Here is an 18,494-nt window from a genome sequence, read left to right on the forward strand (position 1 = left end):
GTCATCTGATGCAGAATTTTTCCATTTAACCCCTTCACGCTGACGATTATGCATACATTTTGGTCTCACTGGATTGGGCTTTTTTTCTGTTGGGTCATATATATGTGTTCCTCTCTTTGTGCTGAGAGCACCGCACAGCTCGCTTCCGGTACAGAGACTGGGCTCTCACCAATGATTGGGGCTCGGGACTCCCACTTCTGGGTCACCTGACCGCTGTGATAGCCTCTGATTGGCTGTTACATTGAGCAGTCACTGTGAGCCCGCCCCTGTGTTTACTTTCTTTTCTGAATGGAGAGGAAGATGCGTTGTATCTTCCTCCCCTTACAGGAGATGAAGCTGTAAATAAAAAAAAAAGTGTGTAAATTTAAAATAATAAAGAAAAAAATAGATCAGGGTTAGTGTTGGGGTCAAAGGTCAGTGTCGTATTTTTGTCAGGATTTTTTAAAAATTTTTGTTTATTAGTATCCATGTCAGTATGTTTACAGTAGAATTAAAAAAAAAGGCAAAAGGCGCACCATTGCTTCTGGATAATACAACAGGTACAAACCGCAGCTAACATACACATAAGTGGTATCGCTGCGATTGTCAGAAGTGGGAGAATTTATTTGGGGTTATTCTTTGGTGGTAAATTATGGTAATACAAATATACAGCTAAATAAAAAATCAAAAATGCTTTTTTGTTTTTTTTAATATTATGGGCCAGTTTTCCTTTGATAATAGAAACAATGAGGCCTGGGTCACACCTATGCAGGTTGCAGTTTGCATATTCTGGGTGCATTTTGCATTTTTCAGTACACGTTTTTGATCCATTGAAGTCTATGGAACCAAAAACCAGAAAAAAGTCCCTGGCCCTTTCCATAAAAAGCAGAGATGTGAACGTGACATATAGGAAACCATGTTAAATGGACTGTAGTGTGTTTCTGCAAAACTGAAAACACACAAAAAAAAATGCATAGGTGTGAACCAGGCCTCAAGAGATATCCGTTACTATTTAGCACCAGAAGAAAGCCCAATTTGTCCTGGGAAAAAAAAGGTATAATTCACCTGGATACACAAAGTAGTTGTGGTGATATGTACAGATTTACTAACCCAAGTTATAAAATTTTGTTCAGGCATTAAAGCGGAGCTCTGCCGAAAAATTTTTTTACAAATACTGCAGCTGCTGACTTTTAAAACATGGACACTTACCTGTCCAGGGCGCCCGCGATGTCCGCACCCGAGGCCGAACCGTCTCTCCGTCCTCGGGTGCTGCCGCCTCCATCTTCGGTAAGGGAATCAGGAAGTGAAGCCGTGCGGCTTCACTTCCCGGTTCCCTACTGTGCATGCGCGAGTCGTGCAGCGCAATACGGATGGTCCCTGCTGTCTCTGGGACCCGTGTGTTTCCCAGCAGGCAGCGGGGAGGGAGCAGGAAGTGGCGTAAATAACCGCAGATTCTGCGGCTATCTATGCCGTGTTCTGCCGAGAAAGTTCCGCTCAGCTGATAAGTTCACCCCTCTACTGCACAGGCGCTGGGCCTGCGCATTAGGATCCGGCGGAAATAGCCGAAGCGGAATAGCTGAAAATCAGCTGTACACGGCGGCTGAAAGAGGGCCCCTCGCGGGCTCGCTTCGCTCGCCACGCTTCGGGCACGGCCTCGCTTCGCTCGGCTCTTTTAGATTCCCCCTCTAGATCCACTTGGATGGTAGGGAAGGAACCTGGACCCAGAGCGCAGGCGCCGTGTACAGCTGATTGTCGATCTTGAGCTTCGGCTATCTCCGGCGGCTGTCAGGAGTTCGTACTGCGCAGGCGCTGCGCCTGCGCAGTACAGGGGGGAACTTATCCGCCGAGGGAACTTATTCGGCAAGACACCGGAAGTGGGTACAGATACCTGTAATATACAGGTATCTGTACCCCCCTCCCCCCTGAAAGGTGCCAACTGTGTCATCGGAGGGGGGGAGGAATCTGATGAGTGGAAGTTCCACTTTTGGGTGGAACTCCACTTTAACTTTTGTTTTATCCTCAGTCACTAAGGGGTTAGGAAAACGGACCTGAATGAAAGCAGACAAAAAACAAATGTAAACAGACAACTTCCATTTATATCTGTTTGCCCATAGGAATGCATTGTTGTCCGTTTTTCATCCATCAACAAAAGGATGAAAATTGGACAGACGGAACGCCCGTGTGAAAGGGGCCTTAGACCCCAGTGCATTATGGGTGTTTAGCCATGGGCGGAGGGTGCTGGTGTGCTGTCGAGCCCAGCTGTCTGCAGCCTGTCAAACTCTATGAGAGCCTGAAAGCTGCTGCACTTCTGTTCAGGGCAGTATTTGCCCACAGACGAATGCCCGGGACACAAGAAATCTGAGTTCCGGTCATTCATCCGTGGACACTTTACTGCCACAAACGGAAGTATTGATAAGTGCACCGCCCAGCCCCATCCATCCACAGCAGCTGTCATACTCTCATAGACTTTGACAGGCTGCTGGCAGCAGGCCTGAATGGCATACCTGTGCCTTCCCCAGACAGCTAACCTCTGGAGCCCCATGCACTATCTGTCTGTAAGCAGTGGTCTCTCAGCAGAAGTCCAAGATACCCTCTGTTGAGTTAGAGTTCATCAAGCAGCCAAAAGCATAAGATATGTTTATTGCAGAGATTTAGGTCTGATTAATCAAGGGGTGTGTTGGACCCTTGCAAGGAAAACATTGCTTTCCACACAGAGAGCAAGGGTTCTTTACAATACACTTGGCAGGGGGCAGGCTTTTGTGCTCGGGCTCTGGCTACCTTCTGAAGCAAACAAACTATAAGACTTCGCACACCTTGGCTTTAAAAGGCTTTAAAGCTGAAGTTTCGTTTTTTTGGGGGGCTACACATTTGTTATGTGTAGTGGTGCATGTCGCATTACTTGCAGGCTGCTGCTTGTTAAACTCTTCCATTCAGTGTCTCCTTCATAGCCTTCTGTTGTCCTCAGCGGCTATCTTTGGCACTGTAATGCCGCGTACACACAAGCGGAACTTCCGTCGGAAAAATCTTTGATGTTTTTTCCGACGGAATTCCGCTCAAGCTTGCCTTGCATACACACGGCCACACAAAAGTTCGCTGAACTTTCGACCGTCAAGAACGTGCAGATGTACAACACTACGTCGGAATTGGTACAGACGATCGAAATTTCTGATCGGAACTTTTTCCGACCAAAAAATTGAGAACATGCTCTCAATCTATTGCTGGCTGGAATTACGCCAGCAAAAGTCCGATGGAGCATACACACGGTCGCATTTTCGGACCAAAAGCTCACATCGGACTTTTGCTGGCGGAATTTCCGCTCGTGTGTACGGGGCATAAGAGTTAAAGTGTTGCTAAACCCAGGACCCTGCATTCACTATATCTGGTCTCCCACAGTACACAGAACATTAGGGGTGCAACGGATCAAAAAACTCACGGATCAGATCGATCCTCGGATTAGAATAACGGATACAAATCTTGTTACACCCACTGGAGTTTTAGATTTAACAGCTATTTTCAACACAAAAAGGAGCTTATATGCATAAATACAGTATTTGTATGTGACAGAACACCTCTGATTTTCATATTTAATGTTAAATGTGAAAATCAGAGGCAGGTTTGCTGCTGCTTTTTAAAATTTAACATCTAAACAGTCCGTCTGATCTACAAATGCTGTATTTATGCATATAAGCTCCTTTTTGTGTTGAAAATAGCTGTTAAATCTAAAACTCCGGCGGGTGTAACAAGATGTCCGCTTGCCCCCTTCTCACTCTCTTATTACAGTACTGTGCAGGAGTGTGGGGTGTAGCAAGATGACGGCGACGAAACGTCACTTCCTGACGAGACAGCGGCCGCCGCCGGGTGTACCAAGATGGCCGCCACTCCGGAGCTAGGCCGAAGCCGTGGCCTTTCCTATGGCCGAGGCCGCAGAGCGCTCCGCGGATCGACCCGTACGGATCACGGATCGTGACGATCCGTTGCAGCCCTACAGAACATGGAAGTGAAATTATTTTAGTAAATATAAACTGCTAAATACCTTTTCTCATCAGCAGTATATAGCAGTCTTGTGACTTGGTAACATGGGTTAAAGATTGTAGGAGGAGTTTTCATTCTCCTCTGACTGTCCTATGAGGCTGCATGACCCCTGACCCTCTTTATGGCCTGGTGCCGATCACATGCACTCTCCCAAAATAAAAACTCTAGCGATACAACCCATACTGAGCATGTGCAGCCTGTCCCCTGGCCTCTGTGAATAGCAGGTTATTTTTTGTAGACAGTGGAAGGAGATGATCAGAGAAGACAGGATTAAACAGTCTTTTTATACAATACAGATGATTAACCCCTTAGGTTCCACAGTGAATATAACAAGCATGCTTTACTGCATGTACAGACTGATTTTACTGTTGTGGGCTTAGTAACACTTTAAAAGCTGTTCTGCTCGTTTGCCCGCCAACTTCTGCCCTGTTCACCATTCAGAGAGTTTGTTTTATTTTCCCACGATGCATCATGTTCTATGATTGGGTGGTGGAGATTCAGTCACTCATGTCTATGTCTGAGTTTATGGAAAAACTTTCAGCCATGATAGCTAAACAAAGTAGGCACAAGCAGGCTTCTTTTCCATCTCCTCCGGATTCTGTCCTGGACAAGTCTGTCTGTGTTGATGGGGGTAATCAAGCTAATTTCTTTCCTAAACGTCATATTTTGAGGCCCAGGCTACATATTAAGGCCCACACACACACGATCGGACTTTTTGACAACAAACATGCAAATTACCTGTTTTAAGGCAACATCCGACCGTGTGTACGCTCCATCGTACAAATTTTTTCTGTTTTCATCGGACGAATGTTGGCTGTGCAAACAGACAAACTTGGCAGCAACAAAAGTCCAACGTCGCCAAGTCCGATCGTGTGTACACAAAACCATCGGACTTTAGTACAAAGTACAAACACGAATGCTCAGAACCAATGCAAAAGATCAGACAACAATACAGAAGTTGACCAAAGGGTGGCGCTGGAGAATTGAACGTCCTCTTTTGAAGCGTCGTCAGTACGTTGAAACATCACTACATTTGTGTTTGTTGCCTAAAAAGTCCTGCCGTGTGTATGCTTAACAAGTTCATGGCCAACGCCCTTTGTACAGAAATCCACGGAAAAGTTTGTATAAAGTCAGATCATGTGTACGAGGCTTTATATTACCTAGAGCAGGGATATGCAATTAGCAGTCCTCCAGCTGTTGCAAAACTACAAGTCCCATCATGCCTCTGGGTGACATGCTTGTGGCTGTCAGAGTCTTGCTATGCCTCATGGGACTTGTAGTTCTGCAACAGCTGGAGGTCCTCTAATTGCATATTACTGACCTAGAGTGTGAAAAAATCACATATTGGAAACACACATATAAAATATGATTTTTTTCACACTCTAGGTAACATAATATGTAGAATCGCGCTAAACATATGAAAATAATTTGACTAGTCTGAACACATGAGGAGAAGGCTATGCACGTCCACCCATGAGTTGGGAATGAAATTCGGAGATTTGAGGTGTCATGAGTTCCGTTCGGTGTCTCTGGAGACCGAATCATCATCACTAACCTGTCGAGGATATTAGATGTATCTGATATGCCCTGCAGGGTTTTTCTCTATACAGGCTTCTCTTGATCCTCTATAGCGGGGGATCATGGGCTTCTGGTAAGCAGTAACCCTCTACTTATTGGTGGTGGACTTTTGCACTAGTTCTTCATATAACTGCTGTATAGGCTTTTTGGACACTAATTTATTTGGCCCATTGTCTTTGTTACGCAATTACTTTTGGGCTATATATATAATAAATAAAAAAAAAAAAATATATATATATATACACATATATATATATATACACATATATATATATATATATATATATATATATATATATAATATAATATAATATAATATAATTTTTTTTTTTTTTTTTCTTCAGGTACCATGTCAATTTGACATTTAGGTTTTTCTTTCACTATCTTTATGGTGCTCATATGTGGACACATGACCATTTAGTTATCGGGTTGGTGTATGAGAGTACACTTACTCTGTGCAAATTATTTTCATATGTTTAGCGCGATTCTATGTTTTTCCATTTTTTGATTACTGTGTTGTGCAGGAGAATTGCTGCTGTACTAATTTTTCACATATCATTCCACTGGTAATCTTTGGGATTGGGTATATGTGTTCAATTGTTTTTTATCGACCTTAGCGCAGTTTTTATTTTCTTTTTTCGTTTAACATAATATGTAGCCAGCGCCTCAGTGTATGACGTTTAAGATTGGTTTTTGGCAGCAAGCTAAAAAATTGAAGGCAGTGGTTAATCACTTTATCATTTTGCACATAGGTGGCGCAGTTTCATTACAAACTTTTTTTTTAGTAATTTCTTTCCTGTACCTCGTGGTTACAAGAAACAAATTTGCTCCATGTCTGGCCAGCCTTAGTTTTGCCTCTAGTTACACTTTGAGGGGAATTCCCCTTTTGGATGGTTGTCGACAGATCAGGGGTCTTCATTGCAGTGGATTACAGTGAGCAATAAAGTCTTGACATTTTAATCACTCACCCCTCTATCCAAAACTAGATTTCTTATCCTTTTACCTTACACCCCTTCCCCCTTTTGGCCCCTTTCACACGGGCTTTTCCGATCAGGTCCGCCTGTCAGTTTTTCAGATGGACCTGATCGGACCTTGCGCACTCCCTTATGGATCGGCGGATATTAGCGGTGACATGTCCGCTGACATCCGCTGCTATCGGATCCAATCCTGGCTGCAAAATCCAGACGGATGGTGGTCCCATTTTCCATCCGTCTGGTGGACCCGACCAAATGAAAATGGACTGGTGGTTCGTTTTCACCCAATTTCCTCATAGAGGAGAAGCAGGACTTTGTCCGTGTCCATTCTGCACAGTGAGCGGAGACGGATCTGTCATCCGCCAGCTCAGTGGGGATCAGCGAGCGAACCCCCGCTGAGCAAGCGGCGTCCGCCAAACGGAGGTGACCGTGTGAAAGGGGCCTTACAAAGTCTTATATTGACCTCTGCATGCTTTTCCTAGATCCACTATCTGCAAATAACAAGGAGTTGCACAACCACTGCTGCAAACTCTCTTGACCAGACTGCTTTTTATGTGCATTCCTTAAAAAATCCCATTCATTCCTATAAAGAGAGGCTGTCTATCATCAACCAATGGAGAAGTGGTGTAACATAATCAATAACCATATGGAATTATAGTTTTCCTTCAGTTGTTTTTAAAGTGCTATGTAACGTGCTATGGTTAAATTAGATTAAAAATGGTTAAATTTTGTTTAAAACTGAATGTTAATATAAAAAGAACTTGAGATGAATCGTGTAATAATTTAAACGTTAATTATCATTCACAGACAGGTCGGCTGGTACGCTGTGTCCAGCAGGTATTCGAAGCTGCTGCTGTGACTTGAGGAACTCTTCTTCAATGGTCTGAAGATAATCTTGGAATGATGGATGATGTCACCAAACCAGCCAACCATGAGTCTAGGAAGCCACTGGCACGTGCTGGCCGTGGGGATGGCAGAGGCACGCGAGTAGTAAACAACCAAAAGCACAAACATAGAGGGAATGGTAAGCTGGGTCGGGATGGGGACCTCAGCTCTCCAATCATTGTTAAGAAGGGGAAACTGACAGAATCATGTGACGTGACTGCCGCAGACTCCAGGGTCTGCAAAGAAAACTCTGTTAATTGCACTAGTGGCTCGACAAATGAAGGGCAAGGCCATCAGAACTCGTGTAATGCAAGATCTAAAAGGTCCTCTTCGCCACAAGCTGGGAACTTCAGTCAGCCAAGAACCACTGGGTCAGAGCAAGGTGGCCCACAATCCAAAGAGGCTGGAGAAGCCCCTGAAAGTCAGAATCTAATTTCTCAAAAGCAGGTTTCCCTAGAAAGCTGTCTGGAGACCAAGGAAGACATTGTACCTTCAGATCATCAAACGGAGCCAATTTCAGATCAAGAGACCTCTCCTCTGACATCATCTCCACCTCCATGTGAGTACACAGCAGAAGTTTGTTGTCACAATTCTATTGCATCTTGGTTCATAATTCAAAGTATGACACCTCTGCTCCTTTTAATTAAAAGTGAAATCTACACACCCATTAAAATATAAAAACACAAGACTTTAGCACAGATACTTAAAGCGAGAGTGTGGTGCTACTACTGTATGTTAGTCTAAGACCCCTTTCACACTGGGGCGTTTTTCAGGCACTAAAGGGCTACAAATAGCGCCAGAAAAACGCCTCCCCTGCAGCCCCTTTGTGAAAGTCTGTGTGCTTTCACACTGGGGTGGTGCGTTTGCAGAACGTTAGAAAAAGTCCTGCAAGCAGCATCTTTGGAGCAGTGGAGGAGCGGCGTATACACCGCTCCTCCACCGCCCCTGCCCATTGAAATGAATAGGCACTGCTGCCAAAGTGCCTGCAAAGCGCCCTGCTAGTGGCTGAAAAGCACCTCTAAAACAACAATAAAACTAGCGGCGCTTTATCTCTAATGCGTCCCACGGCTCAATGTGAAAGGGCTCTAACAGAAAGTGTAGTGTTATTTATTAAAAGTGAGATTAGTGATAAATAATGAATCCCCACAGGGATCTCCAAACTACGGCCCTCCAGCTGTTGCGGAACTACATGTCTCATGAGGCATTGTAAAAAAAACTGACATTCACAGACATGACTAGGCATGATGGGAATTGTAGTTCCTGAACAACTGGAGGGCCATAGTTTGGAGACCCCTGTGGGCTTAAAACAATGTATATAGTGAATCAATTCTACAATCTGTGATTATTTGTAACAAAAACAGACTAGTGTCCCTACTGTTGCTGATACTACTTGTGTTCCCAAGTGTACTGAATATATAATTAAACCCCCTAACAGTGTCGCGCAGTACAAGAATAATGTGCAATTTTCTAATAGTCCTATAATAATGCAGCATATACCACACAAATATAAATGAAATAAAAAAATAAACAAATAAAGTCCCAAATATAGCCATATGATAGCAATTCTATGTTATTGTTCTTATATTTATACAATAATAAAGATGCCAAAAGAATGTCAATCCTTGGTGCGTTTATATTCCTTCACTTAGATTCATATCACCACGTGCGTTTATCCCATCACCAGCTTCCATATGCTCTCACCTTTTTTGACCTAATATTAGATCTCATGTGCCTACCCCTTAAAGTGGGGTCTCCTTTATCACGGTTGCTCTTGATCCACCTCCATCCTCCGCAGTCCCGGCCAGCCAGGCCTTCTCTTCCAACATCAGTGACCTGACCTCACAAATGCGCTTCTGGAAGAATGGTCAAACATTCCCATAGACACACTCCTAAACCTTGTGGACAGCCTTCCCAGAAGAGTTGAAGCTGTTATAGCTGCAAAGGGTGGGCCAACTCAATATTGAACCCTACAGACACAGACTGGGATCCCAATAAATTTCACGTGAGTGCAAAGGCAGGTGTCCCAATACTTTTGGTAATATAGTGTATGATAAAACGTTTTTGTGTACTAAATAGAAGTTATGAAAGATATAAAAGATTCTTATTTATTGATGTATGTGGTGCCATCTATGTGGGTGGCTGTTAGTTTTGAGATCCATCTCTAAAGCCCCCGTCATGTATTTGATTGTCTTCTATAATATGCTCTTCTGTTGTGTTTTTTTTTTCCCTTTGTTCAGGTAAAGCTGCAGAGAATAGTCCCAATGCAGAGCCTGTTCAAGAAGACGCAGTACCCACAGATGAGTCCATGTTAGCGGACCAAGAACTGGGCCTGAAACAAGCAGAGGAGAGGTTGGAGAGGGACTATATTCATCGCCTAGAGAAGGTATATTGTGTTCCTTGGTCACTGTGTGCTTATATACAACGCAGCGAATGTTTCCTGCCGAAAGTGTAGACCAAGGGCTGAACGAGAGATATGTAATGGATATCACCATCCACACTAAACAACATACATAGAAGAATCCTCACTTTTGGCAATTGTATTTAAGCAGCTGCAACACCTGCAGCTGCTTGAATACCCCAATAGTGACTACGTCTGGTAGGATGCAGTCACTGTTTGGCCATCAGGACCACCCATGGTTCAAAGTTTTGGCAAATTCAGCAGGAATCATCCAAAATTCAAGCCATGTATTGCCAGCTTAACCCTTACATTTATGGTGTATCTAAACCCAAAGAGCAAAAATGCTTATTGGCCTTGTGCTTAGCATTTCTGCCTTGTAGTATCCAGGTCATCAGTTCATATCCCATCCATGACACGACCTACATGGGGTATTCATGTTCTTCCTGTACGTGAGGGTTTGCTCTGGGTACTCTTCCCACACGCCAAAGACATGCTGGTTGGCTCGTGTCTTAATTGTTCCTAGTATATGTATGTGTGTGAGGTAGGGACTGATGATTCACCGACTGTGAATGTGCAATATATTAGACACGTGCAATTCGTTTAGTTCCAAATTAGTTTTTTACCAAATTTAGACAAATTTGTTAATTCGGAAATATCTGAATTTTCAAATTTTCAGAATTTTTCCAAATATTCGAAAATTCATACATTCGGAAATCCAAAAATAAGAACGAAAATCCCAAAATTCAAAAACCCAAAAATTTGAAAATCTGAAATAATAACTAACTAATAATAACTTAACTATTACTAACTATTAAATTGTAGGTATTGAAATTTCCTTTCAAATTTGGCTGTTAGTGAACGTAATGAATACGAATTTATCCAAAGTTACGAATTATCCGTAATAACGAATGCTGTATCTAAATAAATGGAACGTAACAAATTAATAATAATAATAAATAATAATAAAAAGGTATTATTATTTATAATTTCGTTCCATTCCATTCGTTTAGATGCGGCATTCTTTATTTCGGATAGTTCGTAACTTAACCACTTAAGGACCAAGCCTCTTTCTGAGATTTGGTGTTTACAAGTTAAAAAGTTTATTTTGCTAGAAAATTACTTGGAACCCCCAAACATTTATGTATATTTTTTTCTAACTCCCTAGAGAATAAAATGGCGGTCGTTGCAATACTTTGTCAAACTGTATTTGCGCAGTGGTCTTACAAGCGCACTTTTTTGGAAAAAATACACTCTTTTGAATTAAAAAATAAGACAACAGTAAAGTTAGCCAGTTTTTTTATATATTGTAAAAGATAATGTTACGCCGAGTAAATTGATACCCAACGTGTCATGCTTCAAAATTTCCCCCGCTTGTGGAATAGCAACAAATTTTACCCTTAAAAATCACCATAGGCGACATTTAAAAAATTCTACAGGTTGCAGGTTTTGAATTACAGAGGAGGTCTAGGGCTAGAATTATTGCTCTCATTCTAAAGATCGTGGCGAAACCTCACATGTGTGGTTTGAACACTGTTTTCATATGCGGGCGCAACTCACGTATGCGTTCGCTTCTGCACATGAGCTCAGCGGGACAGGGCGAGTTTAAAAAAAAAAAAAAAATTTTTTTATTTAATTTACCTTTTATTTTTCCACTATTCTTTTAAAAAAATAAATAAATGGTGTTACTTTTATTCCTATTACAAGGAATATAAACATCCCTTGTAATAGAAAAAAAGCATGACAGGACCTCTTAAATATGAGATCTATGGTCAAAAAGACCTCATATCTCATATTTACACTAAAATATCTCATAATTACCCAAAAAAAAAAGTTAATGTCATTTAAAAAAAAAAAAATAAATAAAAAATGTCTCTTTAAGAGCTATGGGCGGAAGTGACGTTTTGATGTCGCTTCCGCAGACGGGTGGGGGCCATCTTCCCCTCACTCGTCTCCATACCAAGCCAGGGAGAGGACCCGATCGCCTCCGCCGCTACCAACGGCTCCGGTAAGCAGCGGAGGGCACCGGAGTGCGTCGGGGGGGGGGGGGGCCTCTCCCGCCACCGATAAAAGTGATCTTGTGGCGAATCCACAGCAGAGACCACTTTTATTTGAAAGCAGACCGCCCGCTGAAGAAGAGGATACCGGGGTTATGGTAGCTAGCTGCTGCCACAACGATATTCCTCTTCAAAGTACCGACGTATAACGATGGCGGGCGGTCCGTAAGTGGTTAAGATAAATTTGTATTCGTTACGTTCATTAACAGCCAAATTTGAAGGGAAATTCCAATACCTATAATTTAATAGTTATTATTTAGAATTTTAGTTCTTTCAAATTTTCCTTTCTTATTTTCTAATTTTACGACGTTTGTATTTCCGGGGAAAAAAAAAAAAAGAATGAAACAAAATAATTTTTCGGCAGTGCACATGTCTACAATATATGTAAAGCACTGTGTAAATTGTCAGCATTATATACTGTATGTTGAAATGGCCACCTGTAGTCTCCATTGCGTGCCCATGTGACAGGTAGACAATATAAAGGCACAACTGGTAGACGGACATAGAACATTGTCACCCTATAACAGGAAGTACCTGCAGAACAACCGTCATGGCAGGATCACTAGGTATAATTTAGATGAAAGCTGCAGATTTAAAAATACAAAAAATTTGAAATTCAATTTGATATCTAAACCCCGGATAAGATATAATACGCAGCTTACAAGTCCTTAGAAGTGTCGGCTACATTTTCAGCTAATAAAGGGAACATTTGTTGATATTGCCAGAAGTGCAGTGTTCTTGTCACTTCCTGTGAACCGAACTGGAAGCATAAAACACGTTATCTTCATTATGTAAACTACAATTTATTTATTAGAGATAAAGGGAGGAAGATGTGTTTAAAATTCAATCCTGGGTGACAACCATGGCTCTCTCCATAGATACAGTAGTAGTGGTGTGAGCAAGCGTAGCCACCCAAGAACATGAAGTGTGCTCTTTACAGGATTTCCAGGGAAAATAGAGGGGAAGGACGCCTGATAAAAAGAAAACAAATGCACCTTTCAAATGTAAGGACTGGTAACGGAGTTGAAGCATACAAAAGCAGAGGAGGTCACAACTCTCCGGGTGAAATGTTTCTTCTAATGACTGGGTGGCGGTCCAGTCCGTGGTCTGGGCGAGTAATCCAATTTACAAGGGAAGATGATCGCACTCCAGATTGCAAAAGATGAAAACTTTATTCCATAAAATTCATAGTAGATGAATAAAAAAACATATTCATGATACACTCACAATACAGATGAACCGCAACATGGTTGGCACGTTTCACGAAAAAATGTGCTTAATCATAACCTGATGGTTACGATTTAAGCAAATTTGTTTTGTGAAACCTGTCAACCATGCTGTGGTTCATCTGTATCGGGAGTGTATCATGAATATGTTTTTTTTTTTATATCTACTATGAATTTTATGGAATAAAGTTTTCATCTTTTGCAATCTGGAGAGCGATCATCTTCCCTTGTAAATTGGATAAGGACTGGTAAGCTGCGGTATATTACATTTTTTGTTTTTTAGATATGCTTAAAAAGTTAATGTTTTTAAATGAGATTTTAGTCATTAGGATTTACATATTAATTTAAGGGGAGAGTTTGGGCATGAACTTTCAGGCATAGGCCTTTCTGAAGTTCTTTTTTTAGCTGTGCATATAGACCAGTGATTCTCAACCCTGTCCTCACGTACCCCCAACAGGCCATGTTTGCAGGTTTTCCTTTTATCTTGCACAGGTGCTTTGCTTTAATTCAGAGTCAATGGCTTGGTATTTTGGACAGCTATTTTATCTAAAGAGAAATTACCAAAACATGGCCAAATTGGGGGGGGGGGGGGGGGGTTACTTGAGGACAGGGTGGAGAACCACTAGTATAGACTACTTGTTTCAACTCAAATAGTACCTAGTTATCATAATAGTCCTAGTAGTAGTAATCGGATTGATTTTGCATCTCAATCAGTACAAGATTGTACACCTTTTTCAAATGTCTTTTAGTGTTGGAAACAAGGTGTGTAAATAACTCCACCTACTCATTGTATTATGACATGGGATGTGGATTGAAGCTGCTAATTATGAGCCCCCCCCCATGCCTAATCCCACAAGGCTGTACTTGCCCTAAGGGAACGTCTAACTTTTTAAAATGCTTTTCTTAAATGCACGCTAAATTGATCAGCATACTACAAACACTCATCAATTTTGGTAATATTTGAAAAGCCTTTTTCTATAATTGTATATTTATATGTAGACAGTCATATTTGCTCAGTTTATACATAACCTTTAACTCCTATATTTGCAGTGCTAAACAAAGGTTTTGCTTCACTACTACTTCTGATTAAAGTTAGGGGAAGATGGCGGGGGCCATCTTCCCCTCACTCGTCTCCATACCAAGCCAGGGAGAGGACCCGCTCGCCTCCGCCGCTACCAACGGCTCCGGTAAGCAGCGGAGGGTACCTGAGTGCGGCGGGAGGGGGGGGCCCTCTCCCGCCACCAATAAAAGTGATCTTGTGGCGAATCCGCAGCAGAGACCACTTTTATTTGAAAGCAGACCGCCCGCTGAAGAAGAGGATACCGGGGTTATGGTAGCTAGCTGCTGCCACAACAACGTTATTCTTCTTCAAAGTACCGACGTATAACAATGGCAGGCGGTCCGTAAGTGGTTAAGATAAATTTGTATTCGTTACGTTCATTAACAGCCAAATTTGAAAGGAAATTCCAATACCTATAGTTTAATAGTTTAGTTATTATTAGTTAGTTATTATTTAGAATTTTAGTTCTTTCGAATTTTCGGATTTTTCTTTCTTATTTTTTAATTTTATGAATTTCATATTTCAGGGGAAAAAAAAAAATGAAACAAAATAATTTTTCGGCAGTGCACGTGTCTACAATTTATGTAAAGCACTGTGTAAATTGTCAGCATTATATATTGTATGTTGAAATGGCCACCTGTAGTCTCCATTGCAAGCCCGTGTGACAGGTAGACAATATAAAGGCACAACTGGTAGACGGACATAGAACATTGTCACCCTATAACAGGAAGTACCTGCAGAACAACCGTCGTGGTAGGATCACTAGGTATAATTTAGATGAAAGCTGCAGATTTAAAAATACAAAAAAATTGAAATTCAATTTGATATCTAAACCCCGGAATAAGATTGTAATACGCAGCTTACAAGTCCTTAGAAGTGTCGGCTACATTTTCAGCTAGTAAAGGGAACATTTGTTGATATTGCCAGAAGTGCAGTGTTCTTGTCACTTCCTGTGAACCGAACTGGAAGCATAAAACACGTTATCTTCATTATGTAAACTACAATTTATTTAATAGAGATGAAGGGAGGAAGATGTGTTTGAAATCCAATCCTGGGTGACAACCATGGCTCTCTCCATAGATACAGTGGTGTGAGTAAGCGTAGCCACCCAAGAACATGAAGTGTGCTCTTTACAGGATTTCCAGGGAAAATAGAGGGGAAGGACGCCTGATAAAAGAAAACAAATGCACCTTTCAAATGTAAGGACTGGTAACGGAGTTGAAGCATACAAAAGCAGAGGAGGTCACACCTCTCCGGGTGAAATGTTTCTTCTAATGACTGGGTGGCGGTCCAGTCCGTGGTCTGGGCGAGTAATCCAATTTACAAGGAGAAGATGATCGCTCTCCAGATTGCAAAAGATGAAAACTTTATTCCATAAAATTCATAGTAGATGAATAAAAAAAACATATTCATGATACACTCACAATACAGATGAACCGCAACATGGTTGGCACGTTTCACAAAAAAATTTGCTTAATCATAACCTGATTAACCTGAAGGTTACGATTTAAGCTAATTTTTTTTCGTGAGACGTGTCAACCATGCTGCGGTTCATCTGTATCGGGAGTGTATCATGAATGTTTTTTTTTTTATATCTACTATGAATTTTATGGAATAAAGTTTTCATCTTTTGCAACCTGGATTGTGGTCATCTTCCCTTGTACATTGAATAAGGACTGGTAAGCTGTGGTATATTACATTTTTTGTTGTTTAGATATGCTTAAAAAGTGAATGTTTTTAAATGAGATTTTAGTCATTAGGATTTACATAAAAAAATTTAAGGGGAGAGTTTAGGCATAAACTTTCAGGCATAGGCCTTTCTGAAGTTCTTTTTTTAGCTGTTCATATAGACCAGTGGTTCTCAACCCTGTCCTCAAGTACCCCCAACAGGCCATGTTTGCAGGTTTTCCTTTTATCTTGCACAGGTGCTTTAATTCAGAGTCAATGGCTTGGTATTTTGGACAGCTATTTTATCTAAAGAGAAATTCCCAAAACATGGCCAAATTGGGGGGGGGGGGTTACTTGAGGACAGGGTGGAGAACCACTAGTATAGACTACTTGTTTCAACTCAAATAGTACCTAATTATCATAATAGTCCTAGTAGTAGTAATCGGATTGATTTTGCATCTCAATCAGTACAAGATTGTACACCTTTTTCAAATGTCTTTTAGTGTTGGAAACAAGGTGTTTAAATAACTCCACCTACTCATTGTAATATGACATGGGATGTGGATTGAAGCTGCTACTTATGAGCCCCCCCCCCATGGCTGTACTTGCCCTAAGGGAACGTCTAACTTTTTAAAATGCTTTTCTTAAATGCACGCTAAATTAATCAGCATACTACAAACACTCATCAATTTTGGTAATATTTGAAAAGCCTTTTTCTATAATTGTATATTTATATGTAGACAATCATATTTGCTCAGTTTATACATAACCTTTAACTCCTATATTTGCAGTGCTAAACAAAGGTTTTGCTTCACTGCTACTTCTGATTAAAGTGGAACTTTAGTCATAAAAAGTCATAAAATTAAAGGAGAAGTATAGACAAAGCTTTTTTGGCTACTTCTCCTATGGATTACAGGAGTGCAGTTCGTTTTGCGCTCCTTTTGAATCGTTTTCAGCCAACAGAGGGCTAAAGCAGCTGCTAGCGATACACATTAAAGATCCAGCAGGCTGGTTGTACCTAATAAAGACAGGTAGGTATCAGTGCTACTGTGCAGTGATCATCATCCTATAAATAAGCAGCCAGTACAATTTGTCGATGAGCAAATAATCATAAATAAAAGTCCACATGCGGCGCTGATCCAAATTTGTAAACAGTCTATCAGAAGAGGAAAAGATGGAATTCCTTCACCATCTTCAGTATGTAAAGAGAGGGCACACCCCACCATGTGTCAATCCAATCTCCTTACCAGAAATCAGTAAAAAGCAGGCATGTATTAATCTCTCTGCAATGATCCAGGCTCCACTCTCTGGTCTTCATATCATTATATGATATGGCTCAATCACATGGCAGAACTTGCATCTGACACCGCTCACATACTCCCAAATGGCCAGGACATCCAGCAATCAAAAGGGTCTCTCCCAATCATGAGGATAACCTCACCAAGGAATAGAGGGCAGCATATAGTGAAGACCGTACAGTACTTTTAAAAAAGATTTAATAAGATGCACTTGCATCAAGGTACAAGAAAACAAACATTCAGATAAAAACGAACATCAAGATAAAAAACAGCCGCTGCTGCGTGTCTCTGCCCGCCTAATCGATCACATTGGTACAGCCTGCTCATACATGGTTCAAATCTCTATGGCCAGCCTCAGGCAGGCCATACACGATTAATTTTATTTCATTCAAGCAGCGGATTGAACAAAAGAAAATGAATTGATTTCCCCCCATCCACACATTTGAGATGGATGGAGGAATCCCTCCCATGGAGCTGTTGTATTCTGACAGAGGGGAGGCTTCCCCCGCCGTCAAAATACACTCATAGGCACCCCTGGTGATAGCCTGCGCCGCTGATCGAGCACAATTTTTCCAACAGGCTGGTTGTACAGAAGTTGATCGAGAGATCGATCTCTGTAAAACCAGCCTGCCCACTGGTGGATCCTGATGAACCAGCCAAATTTCGATCTATTTATGACCAGCTTTAAGACCCATACACACAATCCGAATATCGTACAAAAAATGCCGCTTTCGTATCGATTGTACAATAATCTGATCGTTCATACACAGCTTTCGTTATAGTTTCCAAAGGGACAAACACGAACATTTTTCTTGCACCATACCAGACTGTAGGATTTTCGTTTAATCAGCACAGCTTACGCCCAAAAATACAATACAAATAAATTACAATGCATCACTTACAAATTTTTAACCTGTCGGGCGAGAATTTTCGTACTTTAGTAACCTATTCATTTTCGATATGGAAACTAGCATGCAAAAAAAAACAAAAACGGATGATTATTCGTCTGATAATCTCATCATGTGTACTAAGCTTAAAAGAGGAGGAGTAGAGATTCCAGGGTGGCATGACAGCAGGAGGCAGAGAAAACGCAGTACTCTGATCTTCCCAGTGAAGAACTGTGCATAGAGCATGCCAGTAGAAGTCTGACCATTGGCATACAGGCAGGCTATGCTCCCAAGTACAATGCAAAGAAGTCAACTGACCACGCTGGGATGGATGTGCTTTTCATGCACTGGGATGGACAGTTTGGGCACAAAATTATATTCAATACATACATATGTTTTGTCACTTTAAACATGCTTAAAGTTGAACTTAAGTCATTTTTTCATCTTTTCATCTA

At 41.4% G+C, this 18,494-nt stretch overlaps 1 protein-coding gene across 2 annotated transcripts in view; it reads left to right on the forward strand.

Moving 5' to 3' along the window:
- The window catches only part of TUT4 (terminal uridylyl transferase 4), a 105,278-nt gene that overhangs the window by 25,650 nt on the left and 61,134 nt on the right, over nucleotides 1–18,494 (forward strand). For both annotated transcript variants that reach the window (XM_073593525.1, XM_073593526.1), the window contains exons 2-3: nucleotides 7,371–8,007; nucleotides 9,686–9,831. In XM_073593525.1, coding sequence (XP_073449626.1) covers nucleotides 7,464–8,007; nucleotides 9,686–9,831 — 690 coding nt within the window. In that variant the 5' untranslated portion in view covers nucleotides 7,371–7,463. The remainder of the gene's footprint in view (nucleotides 1–7,370; nucleotides 8,008–9,685; nucleotides 9,832–18,494) is intronic.

The sequence above is a fragment of the Aquarana catesbeiana genome, linkage group LG07, assembly GCF_042186555.1.
Source record: "Aquarana catesbeiana isolate 2022-GZ linkage group LG07, ASM4218655v1, whole genome shotgun sequence".
Lineage (NCBI taxonomy): Eukaryota > Metazoa > Chordata > Amphibia > Anura > Ranidae > Aquarana > Aquarana catesbeiana.